This window comes from Diplotaxodon limnothrissa, linkage group LG17, assembly GCF_057381915.1.
Source record: "Diplotaxodon limnothrissa isolate DT_005_m linkage group LG17, D_limnothrissa_male_GT1.1, whole genome shotgun sequence".
Classification (NCBI taxonomy): Eukaryota; Metazoa; Chordata; class Actinopteri; order Cichliformes; family Cichlidae; genus Diplotaxodon; species Diplotaxodon limnothrissa.
In genome coordinates, this window is record NC_140612.1 from 27,133,905 (window position 1) to 27,151,062 (window position 17,158).

The following is a 17,158-nucleotide window of genomic DNA, read 5'->3' on the forward strand; positions in this document are numbered from 1 at the left end:
GTCCTGAGGTACACGAAGAGATCATCTTGAAGGCGATAGATGCAAAATTTAAATTGTAAATGTTTTTTTTTTTCTTTCAAAATGAGCTGTCCCTGAACTTCATGATCTCACCATATGAGTTCTTGTTAACGTGAGGCGGTGCCTAAACTCCTTTAGATATAGTTTACAGTGTGTGTGTGTGTGTGTGTGTGTGTGTGTGTGTCATTTTAAAATCAAGTGTCTTTAATTGCTACTAGTTATCTCAATGAACCAAAATTCAATTTATAAACTTTCAGCAAATACTTGGGATGTATGTATTCTATACTTCTTGTAGTCATCCTGTAAATGCATAATTCTGAACTAAAGGCCTGTAAGGAGAATAATGGACAGTTTCGCCCCACTTTCCATGTTGGCTTGTAGAGGGTGGACACCTTCAGCTTAACTGACAGGCATTGAGAGAAGCAGGAGGTGGAGTTGTGTAACCTTGTGTGTTTCACAAGCATTCAGTCTCATGAATTTGATTCATGCATGGCCGTTCCAACACTCTTCCAGCTGCAGGAACATTTCCATTGTCAGGCGTTAATCTGTAGTGACTTTCAGCCCATGTGCTCTTGTCCTCTTGTCCACAGGGAATCTATGTGAAGAACAAGGCTGAAATGTCTGGGGCCTCAGCAGAGGACCTTGACTGTGACCTCTTCTTGTTGTCATCTGTGTGTACAGAGTGGTAGATCTGGAGATACTGCCTTGTCTGAAAGTTGAAGATGGGGAATATCGAATTAAAATAATGGGACAAAATTGGGATTAAACATAGATGTCAGTAGGAGCCCCGGCGTTTAGTTTCTGGAACATATTTTTTGTTTTTCAAGTGCAGACATGTAGAAACCCAAACTGAATGCACACACCCATCTTTTTTCCTCGTGTTTGTGTGGAAAGGGAATCTGATTTTTAAATTTGCATGCACAGACGGCAGAATGGAGGGAAAGCAAGTAAATACAAGATTGTTTTTGTTATCTGGGCCACGTTGGTTTTTGTCTTTGGGCAGACATGCTGGGAATCTGCAGCACAGGAGAGAGGATGAACGAAGCAAAGAGAAGGAGCGTAGCTTCATCTTGTGTACAATCACAGTTCTGCTGTATCACTGAAGGTGCTGATCAAGCATCAGTCTTGGCTAAATGTTGTGCCTATTGTTGCCAAGTGAAAATTTTACAAGTCAAGTCCTGCATTTTTATTGGCTGCTGCCAAAAAGTTGGATGAGACTGGCGCGCTGCCACCCTCCCTGTGTGACTGGTTGGTGTGTGGTGGGGATGGGGGGGTGACACCAACCAGAGACAGGTAGCTGTCATCTAGTCTTTAAGAGCCGTGTGATTTATCAATGCTTAGTTGGCGTGGTTGCACACAAATGCTGGCAGTGTGCTGGTGAGCTTTTAGCCCACACATCAACACAGTGCTTTGATCAGATGGACTCATGGCACAACCTCCCTCACTGAGTCACAAACGCAGCTTATCTGCGGCCATGTGACTTCTCAGGTTGCATTCAGTTATAGTCGTCTATTGTCTACAGGAAATAAGGGCAAAGTCCAACAGAGTCAGTGTTAGTGTTACAACACAGGTGTCAAATAAAACTAAAAACTGCCATAAAACCCAGTTATGTGATTTATTGCATGTGGAATACGCATAATGTCAGATGGTTAAAGATAAGCCTTAGCATTAAATTTTTTATTTTATTTTTTTTATTATAGCTTTAAACCAAACTTGTTTGCTGGGATTGAAGGTTGCAGCTCACTTTGTCATTACTGAAATCATACCATTCACTTCAATATACCAGCAGTCTTGTACATTTAATATATGTGAGTCTTTTCAGCCTCCAAGGTCCTGGCGTAATGTAATTTCTCATGCACTTGCTCACTTCAAGTGCATGAGAGGCTGGGGAGGGGGACAAAGAAATGCCTTTGATCCTATAGTTTGAACCAAGACTTTACAAATTTAAGAAACACAATGACAACATTCAACATTTTGATTTAACTGTGATGTATGTGGAAGCCTGTGTTTATATTCAGACACTGATTGTCACTAACGCCTTCCCTGTTTTAGGTTTGGTTTTCCGAGATCAAAGCGGTGACATATAAATACAGTAACTGCAGCTGGGAATAATAGTCTAATTTTGATTCTAGCAATCCTCACTGTAATTGGTTTATAATCATAAAAAGCTATTTATATTATGCGATATATTTGCATGTCCTCAGTTACGTATTATATATCCAAATCTGAACACAGCAGAGCAGTAGAGTAACATGAAAGCATTCTTCCCTACTTTGTTTCTAAACTAAGTTTGGTTTTAATTTGGATGCATGGATAAAAGGAGTTTTGGGAATTTTTAGCAGACAGTTTGAATATTTAGTCTGAAGTGCTTCAGCAGAAGGCAGCTGGAATTTGTTTTAGGTTCTTGAAGATGCTTTTCCTGTCATCCAAAAGGCTGCTTCAGTTCCAACTGTTGAAGGAGACTCAGATATTTAACCTCTAATAGGGTTGTCACCTTGTAGATGGTCCTGAGAGTCACTGACCAACTCTCCCGTGTCATGGGAGTCATTAAGCACATGAGTCAAGGTATAAGTGGAGGTTGAATCACCTGGGAATAGATCTCTAGACTGCATCATAGCCTCTGTTCACTGATAGTCCCTTCAAGACCGATACAGAGTCCAAACTGATATTTTCTTTTCTTTTCTTTTTTTCTATCAAACTGAATTTGAGTGATTTGAACCTTAGTAGAATAATTTAAACTTTGATGTTTGTTTTTTTTAAACTAGTTTGCTTCTAAAATGGCTCATCTGTTAATCAAATATTAAGCTGCTTTTTCATGTCAGTGGTATTCAAAGAGTCAATCTATGACCAAATTATATTGTTTACTATATTTTGTACAGTTAAAAATAATTTCTGATTTGTTGCTTTTTGCATTCATGAATAAATGATAAAGGTTATTGTGGTTAGCGGTGATCAGTTGCTGCTTAAAATCTTGCTGAACCCTTGCTGGTGGACCTGACACACTCGTACCCACGCTCACACATGCAGCTGATGTCACACTGCCCCGAGCATCACCCTCCCTCCCCCTCATGGTATAAATATTCATAAAGTTTGCAGACTAGTTACATGCTTCTTCTCTGAAGGTCAAAACAGAGACGTGCCACCACTGATGCATATTTTTCAATTTATTGAAATGCTTGTTTTCATTTCCAGATACATGAGACTAAATCTGTCAAAGCCTGGACATTCATGCGAAACTGTGCACTTGTTGCATTAGTGCGATTCACAGTTCATATTTAGCTTCTTGCTGCATGCTTCATTGCTTAAACTGACACCAGCTTTAGAGACACTGATACAGTATTTAAAGTTTGAGGTTGCCTATCCTCATTCTTATCCTCCCGCTCGCTCTGCAGGACTTGTGTGAAGGCCGGGACCTCGACGGGTTAGGAGAGCAAGCAACAGACGCACAAACCAGACTGACAGACATCTGCAGTGGCGCAACGGGTAGCAGCATGGCGTCCGTAGTGGAATACTACGCTGGCAAGAATGTGCTGATCACGGGAGCCACGGGCTTCATGGGAAAAGTGCTGGTGGAGAAGCTGCTGAGGTCCTGCCCTGAGGTCAAAGCCCTTTACATCCTGGTCAGACCCAAAGCTGGGCAGTCCATGCAGCAGAGGGTCAGCGACATGATGAAGTGCAAGGTACGAGCTACAAGTGCATAATGTTCTGACCGAATGGGCACATATGATCTGATCTTTTACCACACATAGTATAGTAGAACTTTGGAAAGCTTTGCCACGGTTCACTGTATGTATGTTTGACAAGTTCAGTAAATAACATGCTTAAAAGGTGTAGGATGAGAACTAAACAAAAGGCTAAATCAATTTTATTTATGTATTTATTTTAATAAAGTACGAATGAAAATGCATGCGCACACTGTTTTGTTTTTTGTGGAGATGTTTGGCAACTCTGTTGCTCTTGGAGAACCTGGCACATTTCTTCAGTGGATTTATTCTCTCTTAATGTCGTCTGTCTCTTCATATCATCTCAAATTGAATCCATGATGTAGAGATTAGGACCCTATCGGCGGCCAAACCATCTGTTGTGGGACTTCTTGTTCTTCCTGTGACTAAAGATAGGGGGGGGGAACCCATTAAATTCAAATGTTTTTATTAAGCACCAATTTTAAGCCGTAGTTGTCTCCGGGCAGTTTAAGGTAAAGATTATAGAGAAAAACCTTATGATCCACTGATCTGTTATGAGCAGAAACACCTTGTATTGCTGATATTTCAATACACTGGACATATATTTTTTTGAACCCATGCATTTCTTTGAAGGCTTTAAGGCTTTAAAATGAATGAAATTGATGAGGAAAGGCAGCAGTCACTTTTAAAAAGTTCTTCTGTGAAGCCATTAATTAAACCATGTGGCATTTAGTGAATATGCACATTTGACATCGCTTATTCATATTGCCAGCTGTAAGCATGTTTGCAGAGCGATAGAAATTTGCCTTTGAATTATAACACCAGCTTGTGCTGCCATGGCGAAATAAGCTTAACGACATGAGAAATCCAGCCCCTGGTCTCCAGAGTCCAGTAGTTCATCTGTGAGCTTCAGAAGAGGCACCGAGAGAATATATGGGGTCCGATCAAAAATACCAAAACGCTAATGAAATGGACGTTATTTAATTGGAAGTACAGACGGCTTAAAGGGGAAACAAGAGACTAGTTAATCTATAAGAGGATCTGGAGGTTTGGTATTACTGAGATAGGTTGGAGTCTTGTTTATCCTCTGGTTTAAAAAAACATTTTTATTCTTATGATCATGCTCTCTTCCAGGATAACAAGGATGGGATGCCATTTGGTATAGTGTAATTTCTCTCCAATAGAGTTTGGGGATAAATACAATATTCAGGGTCTTTCCTACATAAGGAAAGATATTGTCTTGCTCTAAAGGAACAGCACATGAGTTGTTTACTCAAATATGAAATGCATTTTCTCTTCCTCCAATTCTTATCCCTGATATTCCTGCGTTTGCTCTCACAGCTATGGCCAGAGGTTCTATTGCTAACACAAAGAGAATTGGTGACAGAGGGCAGCCCTGCCTGGTTGATCGCTGTAAATTAAAGGTTTTGATACGTTATTATTAGTTAAAACTTGTGCTGTTGGATGTGTATACAATAATCTGATCCATTTCAGGAATGTTTCACCTAGTCCATATCTGGGGAGCACTTGTAAGAGATAATTCCATTCTGTTCTATCGAAGGCTTTGCACGCATCTAGTGATAGCAGCGCAGTGTCCTCCCTATTGTTTTTCTCATAAAGTACATTGAGGACACGTCTTATATTATGATAGCCTTGTCTCGTTTTAACAAAACCTTGTTGATTGTCTGTTATCAAATTAGGCACATATTTATCTAGTCTCCTAGAGAGTGCTTTACACACAATCACATCCCATAAGACTAATTCCCCTATAAGAGGAGCATTCAGTCGGAGGCTTATTTGGCTTCAATAAAAGGGTTATTGTAGCTAATCTCAGTGAGTCTGGGAGTATTCCGGACTTATATGACTCCTCATACATGTTAAGAAGTGGCTGCATTAATTTATTTTTAAATGTTTTATAGAATTCCATTGGACGTCCATCAGGGCCAGGCGTTTTACCGCTATTCAGGTCGTCTATGGCTTCTGACAGGTCTTTTATTGTTAAAGGACTATCAAGGGCTGTTTTATCCTCTTCTGAGAGGGTTTGAAATTTTAACTGATCAAGAAATGCATCGTGTTTCTCTGTTTCCTGTATATTCAGATTGGTATAAAGATTGATAAAACTCTCTGAAATTTTCGTTTATTTCTAAAGGGTCTGTTGTTATAATACCCGATTTGGACTTTATGTGGGTGATGGCCTTTTCCGCTTGCATCTTTTTTTATCCTCCAGGCCAATAATTTTCCTGCCTTCTCTCCTTGGTCATAAAAGAATTGTTTGGTCCACATTAAACTTTTTGCCACTTTCTCTGCTGTTAATTTATCATACCTGGCTCTTAGAATAGTCAGATTGTTTAGTTTAGTGGGATCATTGCTCTGGTAAAATTCTGTTTCATTAGATTTAGTTTGTCTTTCTAACGATTTTAATTCTTGGTTATATTGCTTACTCCTGTTGCTACTGTAGCTTATAATTTTCCCTCTTATGTAAGCTTTAAATGCTTCCCACCTAATACTAGCTGTGGTTTCATCTTTATTTATTTGAAAATATTGATCAATGCAAGTTTCTATAAATTTGACAAATGATGGGTACTTTAACAAAAATGTTTGCATCCTCCATCGCTTTACACCTTGATCAACTTCACCCAATCTAACTGATAGACATACTGCTGCGTGATCACTAATCACAATACTGTTATACCAACAGTTCTCAACACAAGGTAGTAACTCTGTAGAGATAAGAAAGTAGTCTATCTGCGAATGACTTTGATACGAACTAGAATAACATGAAAATTCCCTGTTATTTGGATTCCTTGTTCTCCAGACCTCATTTATTCTCAAATCTTTCATATAGTTAAAAAGTATTTTTCTAGTCTGGGTATGAGTAGTGTCAGCTTGAGACGACCTATCCAGGTTAGGGTCCAGGGCGCAATTAAAGTCCCCTCCTATGATATAAAGGCCCTCCAAGGTTGATATTGTGAGAAATAGATTTTCATAGAAGGATGGGTTATCCTCGTTGGGGCCATAGATATTTATCAGGTTTATTTCTAACATGGAGATACGGCCCTGCACAATTACATATCTCCCGTTTGGATCTGTAATCACCCTCGTAGTTTGAAATGGGATTGACTTATGTATAAGAGTAATGACTCTTCTGGCATGTCTAGTAAAAGAAGAGACCTGACCCTGCCATCTTTTGGTTAATAAATGTATCTCTGATGCAGTAAGATGAGATTCTTGTAGGAAAATAATTCTAGAGTTAAAATGTTTTAGTCTGTTTAATACTTGTTTCAGTTTAGCTAACTTCCGTATCCCCCTAACGTTCCAGGTCGTAATGTTAACGTTCAAAATGTTTTCTTTAGTTGTCCTCTCCATAAAATATTGTCAGACTGTTTACTTAAATAAACAAAGTAAAGGAAAAATTGAAGAAGCAGGTTTGCACATACATTCACACACTCACACATACCAGATAAAGAACTTGTAAACAATTTCTGATTGAACATTTTCATTTCCTTGTTGGAAATGTCTCCCCCCTCCCTTGAACAAATTATTTGGAGGGCGTTAATCCACGTCACTGAGGAGTAACTAGTCAACGCGACCTCTCCAAAACCCCATAAATCAGACAGTGTATACTAACCATATGATACAGATTTTTTCCCCAGTAATAAAGTAAAGTTTACCCTTGGTAGGACAAAACAAAAAAAGACTTAGTTGAGGTTCAGCTGTTAATATACAACCCAAAAACGATTGCGATCAAACTTAGAACGAATATGCGCTTAAAAACGCTCAGTTATGTTAACATAAGTTCAATTCAATTTTATTTATATAGCACCAAATCACAACATAAGTCGCCTCAAGGCGCTTCATAGATACAGAGAAAAACCCAACAATCATATGACCCCCTATGAGCAAGCACTTTGGCAACAGTGGGAAGGAAAAACTCCCTTTTAACAGGAAGAAACCTCCGGCAGAACCAGGCTCAGGGAGGGGCGGCCATCTGCTGCGACCGGTTGGGGTGAGAGAAGGAAGACAGGATAAAGACATGCTGTGGAAGAGAGACAGAGGTTAATAACAGATATGATTCAATGCAGAGAGGTCTGTTAATACATACTGAGCGAGAAAGGTGACTGGAAAGGAAAAACTCAATGCATCATGGGAATCCCCCGGCAGCCTATGTCTATTGCAGCATAACTAAGGGAGGATTCAGGGTCACCTGGTCCAGCCCTAACTATATGCTTTAGCAAAAAGGAAAGTTTTAAGCCTAATCTTGAAAGTAGAGATAGTGTCTGTCCCACATAAATTCGAGCTCAAAATTTTATCGGTCTCTTATCAGTGACTCAATTACTGGTCAGTTATGTTGAAGCAGAGGCACTCTTATGGAGTGTCTTAATGGTTAACCTGTTGTTTAACCGACTCACTGGTGTTGAGCATCTTCTGCTGTTTCCTTCGGCAGATTCTTGTAGAATTTTTCGGCTTCTTGAGGTGTTGAGAAGAGGTGGATCTTTCCACCGTACAGGATCCCAAGTCTGCACGGGTTGTGCTGGAATCCACGGAAGGCATTGATATCAATACACAGTTTGACAACCGGGTGAAATCACCGTCGGATCCGAACCGTCTCCGCAGACAGATCCTGTGCAAATGTGATCTTGGCCCCATCATGTGTAATTTGTTGTTTTCTTGCTTCCCGATATACCAGTTCCTTCTCTTGGAATTTTAAGAAATGAACAAGCACCGCTCTGCTCTGGTTTGGTTTCCCGGAGGCAAGCGTGCGATGCACTCGTTCCAGTGTGAATGACTTGTCGGGCGCTAGCCCCAGCCACTTAGGTAGCAGGATGTTAATAAAGTGGAAGAGTGATTGTTGCCCCTCTGCTCCCTCTTTTATGCCGAAGACGCGCAGGTTCTTTCGTCGTCCGCGGTTTTCCAAATCATCTGTTTTGGCTTCAAGAAGTGCGATTCGTTTGATAGCCGAGTTCAGTGACGTTTCTGTTTTCTCAAGTGTGCTTTCAACTTCGGCAATGCGGGCTTCGGCCTCTTCGATATGAGCCCCCTGGTTCAATATGTCTTGCTTTACCTCCGAGACTTTACCCTCCAGTGCAGTCACTGCGCTCGCCATCCCAGTCAGTCTTATATCGATGCTGTCCAACTTGGCTCCAAAATCCGACCGGAGTGATTTGAGTTCATCCGGGGGTCCACTTCATTATTCACCCCTGTGTATCTGGTGTGCTTTGAGAAGTAGGAGAATATGAGTGCACTGGATGTTTAATAAAGTCGGGAGGCTTTGGGGCAAAGGATGTCCTAAGGACAAAAAGATCAGAGAGAAAAGCTGCGGGTTGAGAGGAAATGGGTGAAGGAGACAACAGCAGAGGGAAGAAAGGAGGAGAGAGGTGAGGATGAGCTCCGAATATGTGGCGTCAGCTGTATCAGCAGCAAAGCATGACTCAGCAAAAACCTCCAAACTGTTTTCGACTTAATGAGGACCAAAGGATTGACGCTGGCTGTGCGTCGATGTGCTCGCTCGCAGGCGATGCGCGCTCCGGCCTCTGCTCTCTGTGTACCATCAGCCTCAAACTGTCAGTACACCTAAGAAAACCTCCTCTGTATCACTCCTCCTTCCTGTGATAGCATCTATTTTTACTGCTCTCATTGAACCTTGCTGCTGCATTCATTATTCTCACAGCTGCTGTGATGGCAGTGGAGCAGCAGTTGGAGAATGCGTACCTTAACGTAGCACAACACTTTTTTTGGGGGGGGGGGGGTGTATTAGTTTTTTTGGTTTTATTTCTCCCTCCTCTTGTCAAGGTGACTGCGATGCCTCCGCTTCAGAGACTGCCTCTCACCATGTAATTAGTTTACTCTGACACAACAGCGCTGTAAAAGTGCCAGTTATAACACCCTGTAATTTAGGCTCAGCAGAAATGGCGAGAGTGGGCGACAAGGAGAGGAGTTTCACATGCACGGCCCTCCTCTGCTGTGGCTTTCAGGGGAGAAAAGTAATCGTTGACGATCAAACGGTTTATTTGTCGACGCTTCAGCAACAGAGCTGCATAATTTGTATACTTAGGGTTATGTTAACTTGGTTTAATGCTGCAAGTCTAGAAAGCCTGAACCTGTAAGAAGTCTAAGGGTTTTGGATTAAAGAGCACTTTTAATTTATACATTATACATACAAGTTACTAAATGAACAATGATTATGCACTAAATAAATCAAATAAAACAAAGTAAATAACACGGTGTTTGTGTAATAAAAGCCAGGGTACTCAACGCAAACAATGGGGAAACTGTAGGAGCGCTAAGCACTGACTGACAGAGTCCATCAGATCTTTCACATAGTTCTTCAAAATGCATACAAAAAGTCCATTTTTAGGGTTGCACGTGTCTTAGTTTAATGTAGTGGCTTCAAAACAATAGCTAACTCAAGCGTTCTACATTTGGCCTCTGTGAAAGTAAAATCGTTTGAGATGGCATCAGACAGCTTCTGGGTTTGAAAAGTAAGGCCATTGTTCTTAGAGCCCATCGGGGGCAGTATCTGTGGCCTTACTGAAGTCTGTCGGAAAATGACCCGTGGTCCTGGCTCTCTTCGGGTCATATTAAAGAAAAAATGAAACCCATTTTGTACATTTTGCTTATTTCAAGTTTCTTTGGGCAGGATTATTAGGATGTGCGCTGTTAATTGTTTTGCAGTCGCAGATCCATGCCTCTCTTGTTGGCAAGATGGCAACAGCAGAAACATTCAGCTCGAGGCTTCACAAACAAATCACACTTCATCTGACATATATACACTGCTTCTGGTTAGTTACTGTGGGTTTGCTCAGACCCCTAAAGGTCATTTACTCCAGTTTACTGCAGAAGAAGTCGCTTCAGCAGTTGGGAGCAGTCTGATTCAGTCAGTTACCAATTATGGTTATCAATCATTGCCTGCCTTTTTATGGCATCAGTTAGCCATTTTAATTCAAAATTACCAAGGGAAAAAGGAATTTGAACATTTATAACAACTACATAAATGACAGAAGCCATCTTTAAGGAAATTTATCTAATTTAGACTTTGGCTTTTTTTTTTCTCCCCACATCTGTGTTTTGGGAAGCTGTCCAGTCGTCCACCTTTTGTATACATGTTTTTTTTTCTTTAATGAAATCTGTCAGTCATCATAATGTGCCAGTTTGATTCTTTACTGCTGCCAAATTAGCTGAATGGAAGTTTCCAAGACAATTTCAGCCTAATGAGGATTCATTAAGCTGGATTAGTGAAGCCTTGTATGAAGAACAAGTCCTGGAGGAGTCACTGGGAAACCCCACAAAGCCGCACTAGCAGATCTGTGTCACACAGCAGCACCATGCAGGCAAATTAAAAAAAAATAAAAAATCAATAAAAGGAAATATAATGTTGTAAATTGTTTGTGTACAATCAGATTTTTTTATTATTTTTAACACATCTCCCACTTGTGTTTGCAGTATTTCCCCTGCCATCAGGTTTTTCATTGGTTTTGGCATCCGTCTATTAGTGTCTGCTATCAGGTCACTGCTTGATGCTCTGCCAACCGCAGGCTCGCTCATGCTCAGTCTGCATTCAGAAGTGATGTCATTAAGTTTCCATGACCAAGCTTCAACTACTAATTGGTATTCATGCAAGACCTCGGGTCAGTATTATTCTGTTCAGATTTGGGATAATTCATGAAGGCGAACCGCTTCGTCTCTCAAGTAGCCTCTCTTCTCCTCCTTCAAACCAGGCCAGTATCTTTTCTTACCACCTGTTGCTAGGTAACGGCCAAGAGATCTGTCCCATTGTGTTTTTCAAAGGATGCAATCAGATGAGCTGCCCCGAGCAGGAAAAGGACAAACCGATAGGAATCTCATTGTTTCTGTGCTTCTCCGCTGCTCCGACTCTGACATTTAAGCTCTGTCTCTCTCTGTTTCTGTCTGCGCTGAGGCTTCTTTGATTCACTGAAAACATTTGGATGACTGCAGCTCTTTCTGCGGTACCGGGTGCCGAATGGCATGTCAGGCACTTGATAAGTAGGCCTTTGGGTACAAAAAAGCCTCTCTCCTGCTCTGTGGCATGCTTTTCCCACCCACTAGCAGGCTGTTGAAGCCTAGTCATAGTGTTTGAGGCTTTACAGCACACTGCAGAACCAGCTCTGTAACTGTGAAGGATGTGCTGGGCTGTCAGCTGAAGAGGTGGAAAGTGGAATGCTTGCGGTAGGAACTGGGGTCTTCTGGAATTTAGCCGACAAGGCAGGATCCTGTAACCGGGGGGGGGGGGGGCTCTGTAGTCATGCTGGAGAGGCTGTTCACTGATCAGTGTGGCAGCTGGAGCACAGATGGCTCTAAATGATCATAAACGTTCTGCCTGCATTAGGTTCATCTGGAGGCACTTCAGGAAGGAGTTGGAATGTTTAGAGACGTTGCAATTACGGCAGGCTGACTTGCATCATTGTGAAGCTGCCCAGACTTGAACAGTTATTAGTATGAATGTAGTGCATCACTGCTTGATGTATGATAAGATGCCTGAAATACCTCCGCTTAAGACACGTCATGGAAATGGTCACACCCGAGTATGCGTGGAGCGAAAAAAGTATTCGAGTATTAACACGTGCTTACGGATATGATCCATTATAGATACCAGCATAAAGATTATCATTGTCTGTGATGCCAAAGTACTGAGCTCTGTGAAACACAAGTAACAAAAGTGTGACACTATTTCGTTTTTTACAAATTAAATGTCAATGTGAAAACAGCCGTGACTATGGATGGGGTCCTCTCCCTTCTCTGTGGTTTTCAGTCGTTTACCCATTATTACACTTTGATCTAATATAACTGCACTGTTGTATTGATTTCCTCTTGTTTGCATCCACAGCCAGGTGATCTTTCCAGCAGTATAAATATTCAAGTTTCATTGATTGCTGCTGTCCCTGACGGGCAACCCTGGGCTTCACTTGTGGAGCTGGGCATGAAATTCGTGCCAGCTGCCAGCATCTGAAGCATCTATCTATCGCTCCCCGGGGAAACGTCAGCCTGTTCTTATCCTGTTTCCCAATGTTAATTCCTGATTTAGTGCTTATTAGCTAAATCCTTCACTTAATGTGTGCCAGTGTGCATTGCAGTGTGTTTAAGGTGTGTTGAGGTGTGTATGTTTAAACAGCAATCTAAGGATGAAGGTGCGTGCAGTGACTTGGCATTTGCTGCTCTGACTCCTGCAAAGAGATGACTATTTAGAGCACATGATATGGCAGCTAGTCTGGCCTTCAGCATGCCATTTGTTCCTCTGTGGTTGTTTGTCGTGCAATAGCATGAATTAGGCAAACAGAATGAGGTGACCTAAAGCTCTAACACTCCTCCCTCGAGAGAGAATGAAAAGGATTGCATGTAGTTAGTCCACAAATTAAGTCAAGTTTATGAAACAGACCAGCATAATAAAGGTTGCTGGTGAAGCCGTTTGGGAAGAGGGGGTGTTCTTCCGGAGCTTGTTTCAGCCCTGCTCAGTGTTCCACAGATGTATGTGGAGGGAGACTACCTGACTACCTGAAACGCCATGTTTCTGTGAGGCTGAAAGTGTTGAGAACTGCAGTCCCTGGAGGTGCCACATGTGGCTGCTTCCAGACGTCTTTAGTTTCCTGTTCCTACCTCAACAGATTGTTGGCTTAAGGCTTAAAGTTAGTGGGTGTATTCTCTCAGGTGTCCCAACACCGGCTGCACCATTAGTCCCTGAACCGTACCTCAAGTCTCTATTTGTAGTGTTGATGTCTTTTGGAGTATTTTTACTAGAATTAATTAGTTAAAATGTTAATGTCCAGTAAGTTTGTGCTTCAGTTTTGATGAATGAAATTCAGGTATTTTATTAGGCTGTTATACAGCTGGTATCTGTGTCTGTTAGCCAACTTTTATGTCTGTCTGAGATAAGGCTGTGCGATGTGACCAAAATCTCATATCCCGATTTAAGACATCTATCGTCCGATAACGATATAAATCACAAAAACTTAAAATTTTCCGAAAATTCTGTGAATCTCGGGCAGCTCGACTTGCATGAAGTGTTTCCAGCTGGGCGTCGTGTACCTGGAGTCGAATGTTTTAACAGATGCATGAAACGATACATTTTTAGACATAAGTTGTAACGGCCGCTGTTTTCTTTGAGTATTTATTACACGGCGTGCTGCGGGGAAAAGCCTGTTCTAACGTTTGAGTCTAAGGTTTATTTTTTAGCACCTGACGGCTCTTTTTTTACTTCTCACCCGTAAATACTCTGCATCTTTCACGTGATTCAGTTTATTTTGAAAAGTCTCAACAGAATCTTGAGCTTTATTCTGAAAGGTTTATGTGGAAAATAAACAATCGGACACGCGATGGTTTTATCGTTATTGTTGCTAAGGACAACGCATAAAAACAGGCGCTTGTCCGTCCATAGTGTGTTTATAATAAATATAAGAGAAAGAGAGAACTTTAAGAAATTAATAGAGCCACTACAGTGACCATCAAAATGATGAAAAAATATTGCCGTGAACAGTTTATTTTGCGACACCACGAAACAAACAATAGCGTAAAATGAAACGATAGACGTTTTTATATCGTGATCCGATATATATCGTTATATCGAACAGCCCTAGTCTGAGAATGCGTTTTATGTTCTGTATCTCATCCTTGAAAGAAAAATAACCCTGAAGTATTTAAAGAATCAAATCATGAATCAAGGCTTTTTAATATTGTATGAACAGCTGGAGGCAAGTGAAGTCAACAAATGGGGCTTAACTAAAGAACGAAAACACATGGTTTCAGATTTGGTCTGGTCGAGATGAATGCAATCCTGTTTCCTGTCATTAAAGGGGCAGAGAGGGTCACAGAGAGGCGGTTTTGTCCTCGGAAACACCCTCAGATCAGTGTGAAAGAACCTAGTTTCTGACGTGTTGCCTTTAAAGATGATATTTCAATAGTAGACGGAAATAATATACACAGTTGTTGACGATCCACATTCTTCAAAAAGAATGTCTTCAAACGAAATATTTAACGTCACTTTATTGTTTGTAAGAGATTCGGCCCACTTTTCTTTCAGAACTGCCTTTTCATAGTCATGTCACAGATTCAACAAGGTGCTGGAAGTCTTCCTCAGATTCTGGTCCATGTTGACATGATAGCATCACACAGCTGCATTGCACCATCACATCCCAAAGGTGATCTACAGGATTGAGATCTGCTGGCTGTCGAGGCCATTTGAGAGCCGTGAACTAATGGTAATGTTCAGGATTTGAGCTTTGGCATGATGGTGATGCCCAGTGGTCCCCAGATAGTGGGTAAAGCAAGCTGACGGGAGTGGTGCTTGGGTTATTTATCACTGTGGTTATCTGTTCTCCTTTGTTTCCCATTCTGATGCTTCAGCAGGTCGACTTGACCGTGTCTGCATGCCTAAATGCACTGAGTTTCTGCCATATGATTGGTTGATTAGATATTTGCATTAATGAGTCGCTGAGCAGGTGCACCTAATAAATCATTACTATGACTATTGACTCAAATCGGACATCATTTGTCTAATCCAGTGCATCACATGTGGTTAATGATCACATTCTTTCTGCATAAAAGCAGAGTGCAAATGGCTGCGAATGCAATGAGATTTGTTTTGAGCTAATGTCACTCTGACCTTTTACTGCCTGAGCAAAACTATAAAAGGTCCAGAGAGGCCTTGTAGATTGGTGGCACCAGACTGCTGTAAATCCGGTACTCAAACAATGATGGGCTTTCCTGTGGCAAGCACAAAGAGTTAACGCTGAGGAGGGGAGTGCTGGAATTAATTATCAAGTGAACTTGGCATTTATAAATGGTAAGAGAGCACAGCTAATTATCTGCAGCATTTAATATGGGCAGAAAAGCAAGCAGCGCACACAATCTTGCTTATGTCTCTCCTTTTGCTCTTGGAGGGTAATAAAATTCCCCTTCGCTCAGCAGGAGGTCATTGTCTTAAAGACTGGAAGCCAGCGGCCTCCCGAACGCCAAGCCCAGAAACTCTGCATTTGCTGTCACCGCAGACTTGATTACTGCCCTCGTATTGATCGCTTCAGTTGAGTGTACGACGTAAGCACAGGCATGAGAAAACCCTCCATTTTCATTACTTTGCTTTAGTGAGCTGTTCCCCACAAATCGTGATCAGTTGGATGAGATGGCTGAATAGAGAGAATGGGTATTGTCTCTCTTAAGCAAGTCGTGAAATATAAAGCCTTGTAAAGGCGGCATTTGCTGCCAGGTAAACCAGAACTCTCCCTCCTGCATTTACCTTGTTCCACCTATTTTCATCAACTATTTTTTGGTATCTTGGTGCCAGGTACCCAGAAAAAGCTAATCGTTATTAAGGCGGTATTTCTGAAACGGCAGGTATTGTTTTGGGGGGGTTTTCTGTTTTGTTTTGTTTTTAACTGTGAGGAGGAGTGTGCTGAAATTTGTTGTGACACAGGATTGTAAAATGTATGTTTTATATCACGGGAGACGATTGGAAATGAACCCATTTTTTTCCCTTAATTTGCTGAGAGCTTCAGGAGGGTTAGACACATCTGTCCTCCTTCACAGCTTCCCATGAGAGTCCTTGCATTTCTGATTTCTCCCCAGGCTCAGCGCTTCATCCTTACCGCGGGTGTTGTCACTGAGGCAGACGGGAGAGAGGGAACCTCACTGGTATCTGGAAATATAATGATGGTTATTCAGCATCCTTCACCCTACCTTTTGTTGACAGCCCAGGAGGAGATTTGGTTTGTGCGAGTATCCTATTATTTGACTAATTTAGTCAGTGCATGCCAGGAAATGGAGGTCAGCACTGGAGGTACAGATACATTAATTGCTTCTTTCTAACACGTTGTGGTAGAGCTTCCCCGGCTAATATAAACTACCCGGTATGGTCGTCTCAGGTAGTCGGCGGGGAAAGGTGCTACAAATGAACAGATTAAAAGAGAAGGGTTCCATGAATGTGAGTCTTGGCTCGAGGTCAAGAAACTGAATTTGTTTACTGATTAAAGATGGAGAGGCATTAGGCAGTAGCTGTGTACCCCTGTCTTTATCTCCTTTCAAACACACACATTCTTTTCCATTAATCTGATGACCTCTGAGTAACCTACATGTGCAGGTTTCAAAGCAGTCAAGCTAATATCAAAATATCTGCTCTATGCTTCCCATTCGTTGTCCATAGAACCAGCTGTGCAGTGCATTTCAAACTTTCTTGCCGATATAAAGTTGAGGCTAAGCCAGCCGCCTGTTATTTTGCACTTTTGTGAGGATCAGAAATGAAGTTTTACTTTACAAATAGACTTCTGACGAGATCCAACTGAAGAAAAAAAAAAAGTCAATTTAATTTTAAAAAGAAAATTATCTTATGAAACTTTTATTTTGTATCAGACAGCAGCAGGATGCATCCACAGGGGGACTGTTGCATGCTGCAGGGCTGAAAAGACTGATGAAGCCAGCAAGGTTATGCAACCCTGTGTCTGACGGAAGCATTGAAA

The 17,158-nt window shown here is 41.5% G+C and overlaps 1 protein-coding gene across 2 annotated transcripts in view; it reads left to right on the forward strand.

Annotated features, from left to right (window-relative positions):
- Positions 1-17,158, forward strand: part of LOC146615100 (fatty acyl-CoA reductase 1) — a 58,909-nt gene that overhangs the window by 16,359 nt on the left and 25,392 nt on the right. For both annotated transcript variants that reach the window (XM_085375466.1, XM_085375467.1), the window contains exon 2: positions 3,411-3,698. In XM_085375466.1, the coding sequence (XP_085231592.1) occupies positions 3,411-3,698 (288 nt within the window). The remainder of the gene's footprint in view (positions 1-3,410; positions 3,699-17,158) is intronic.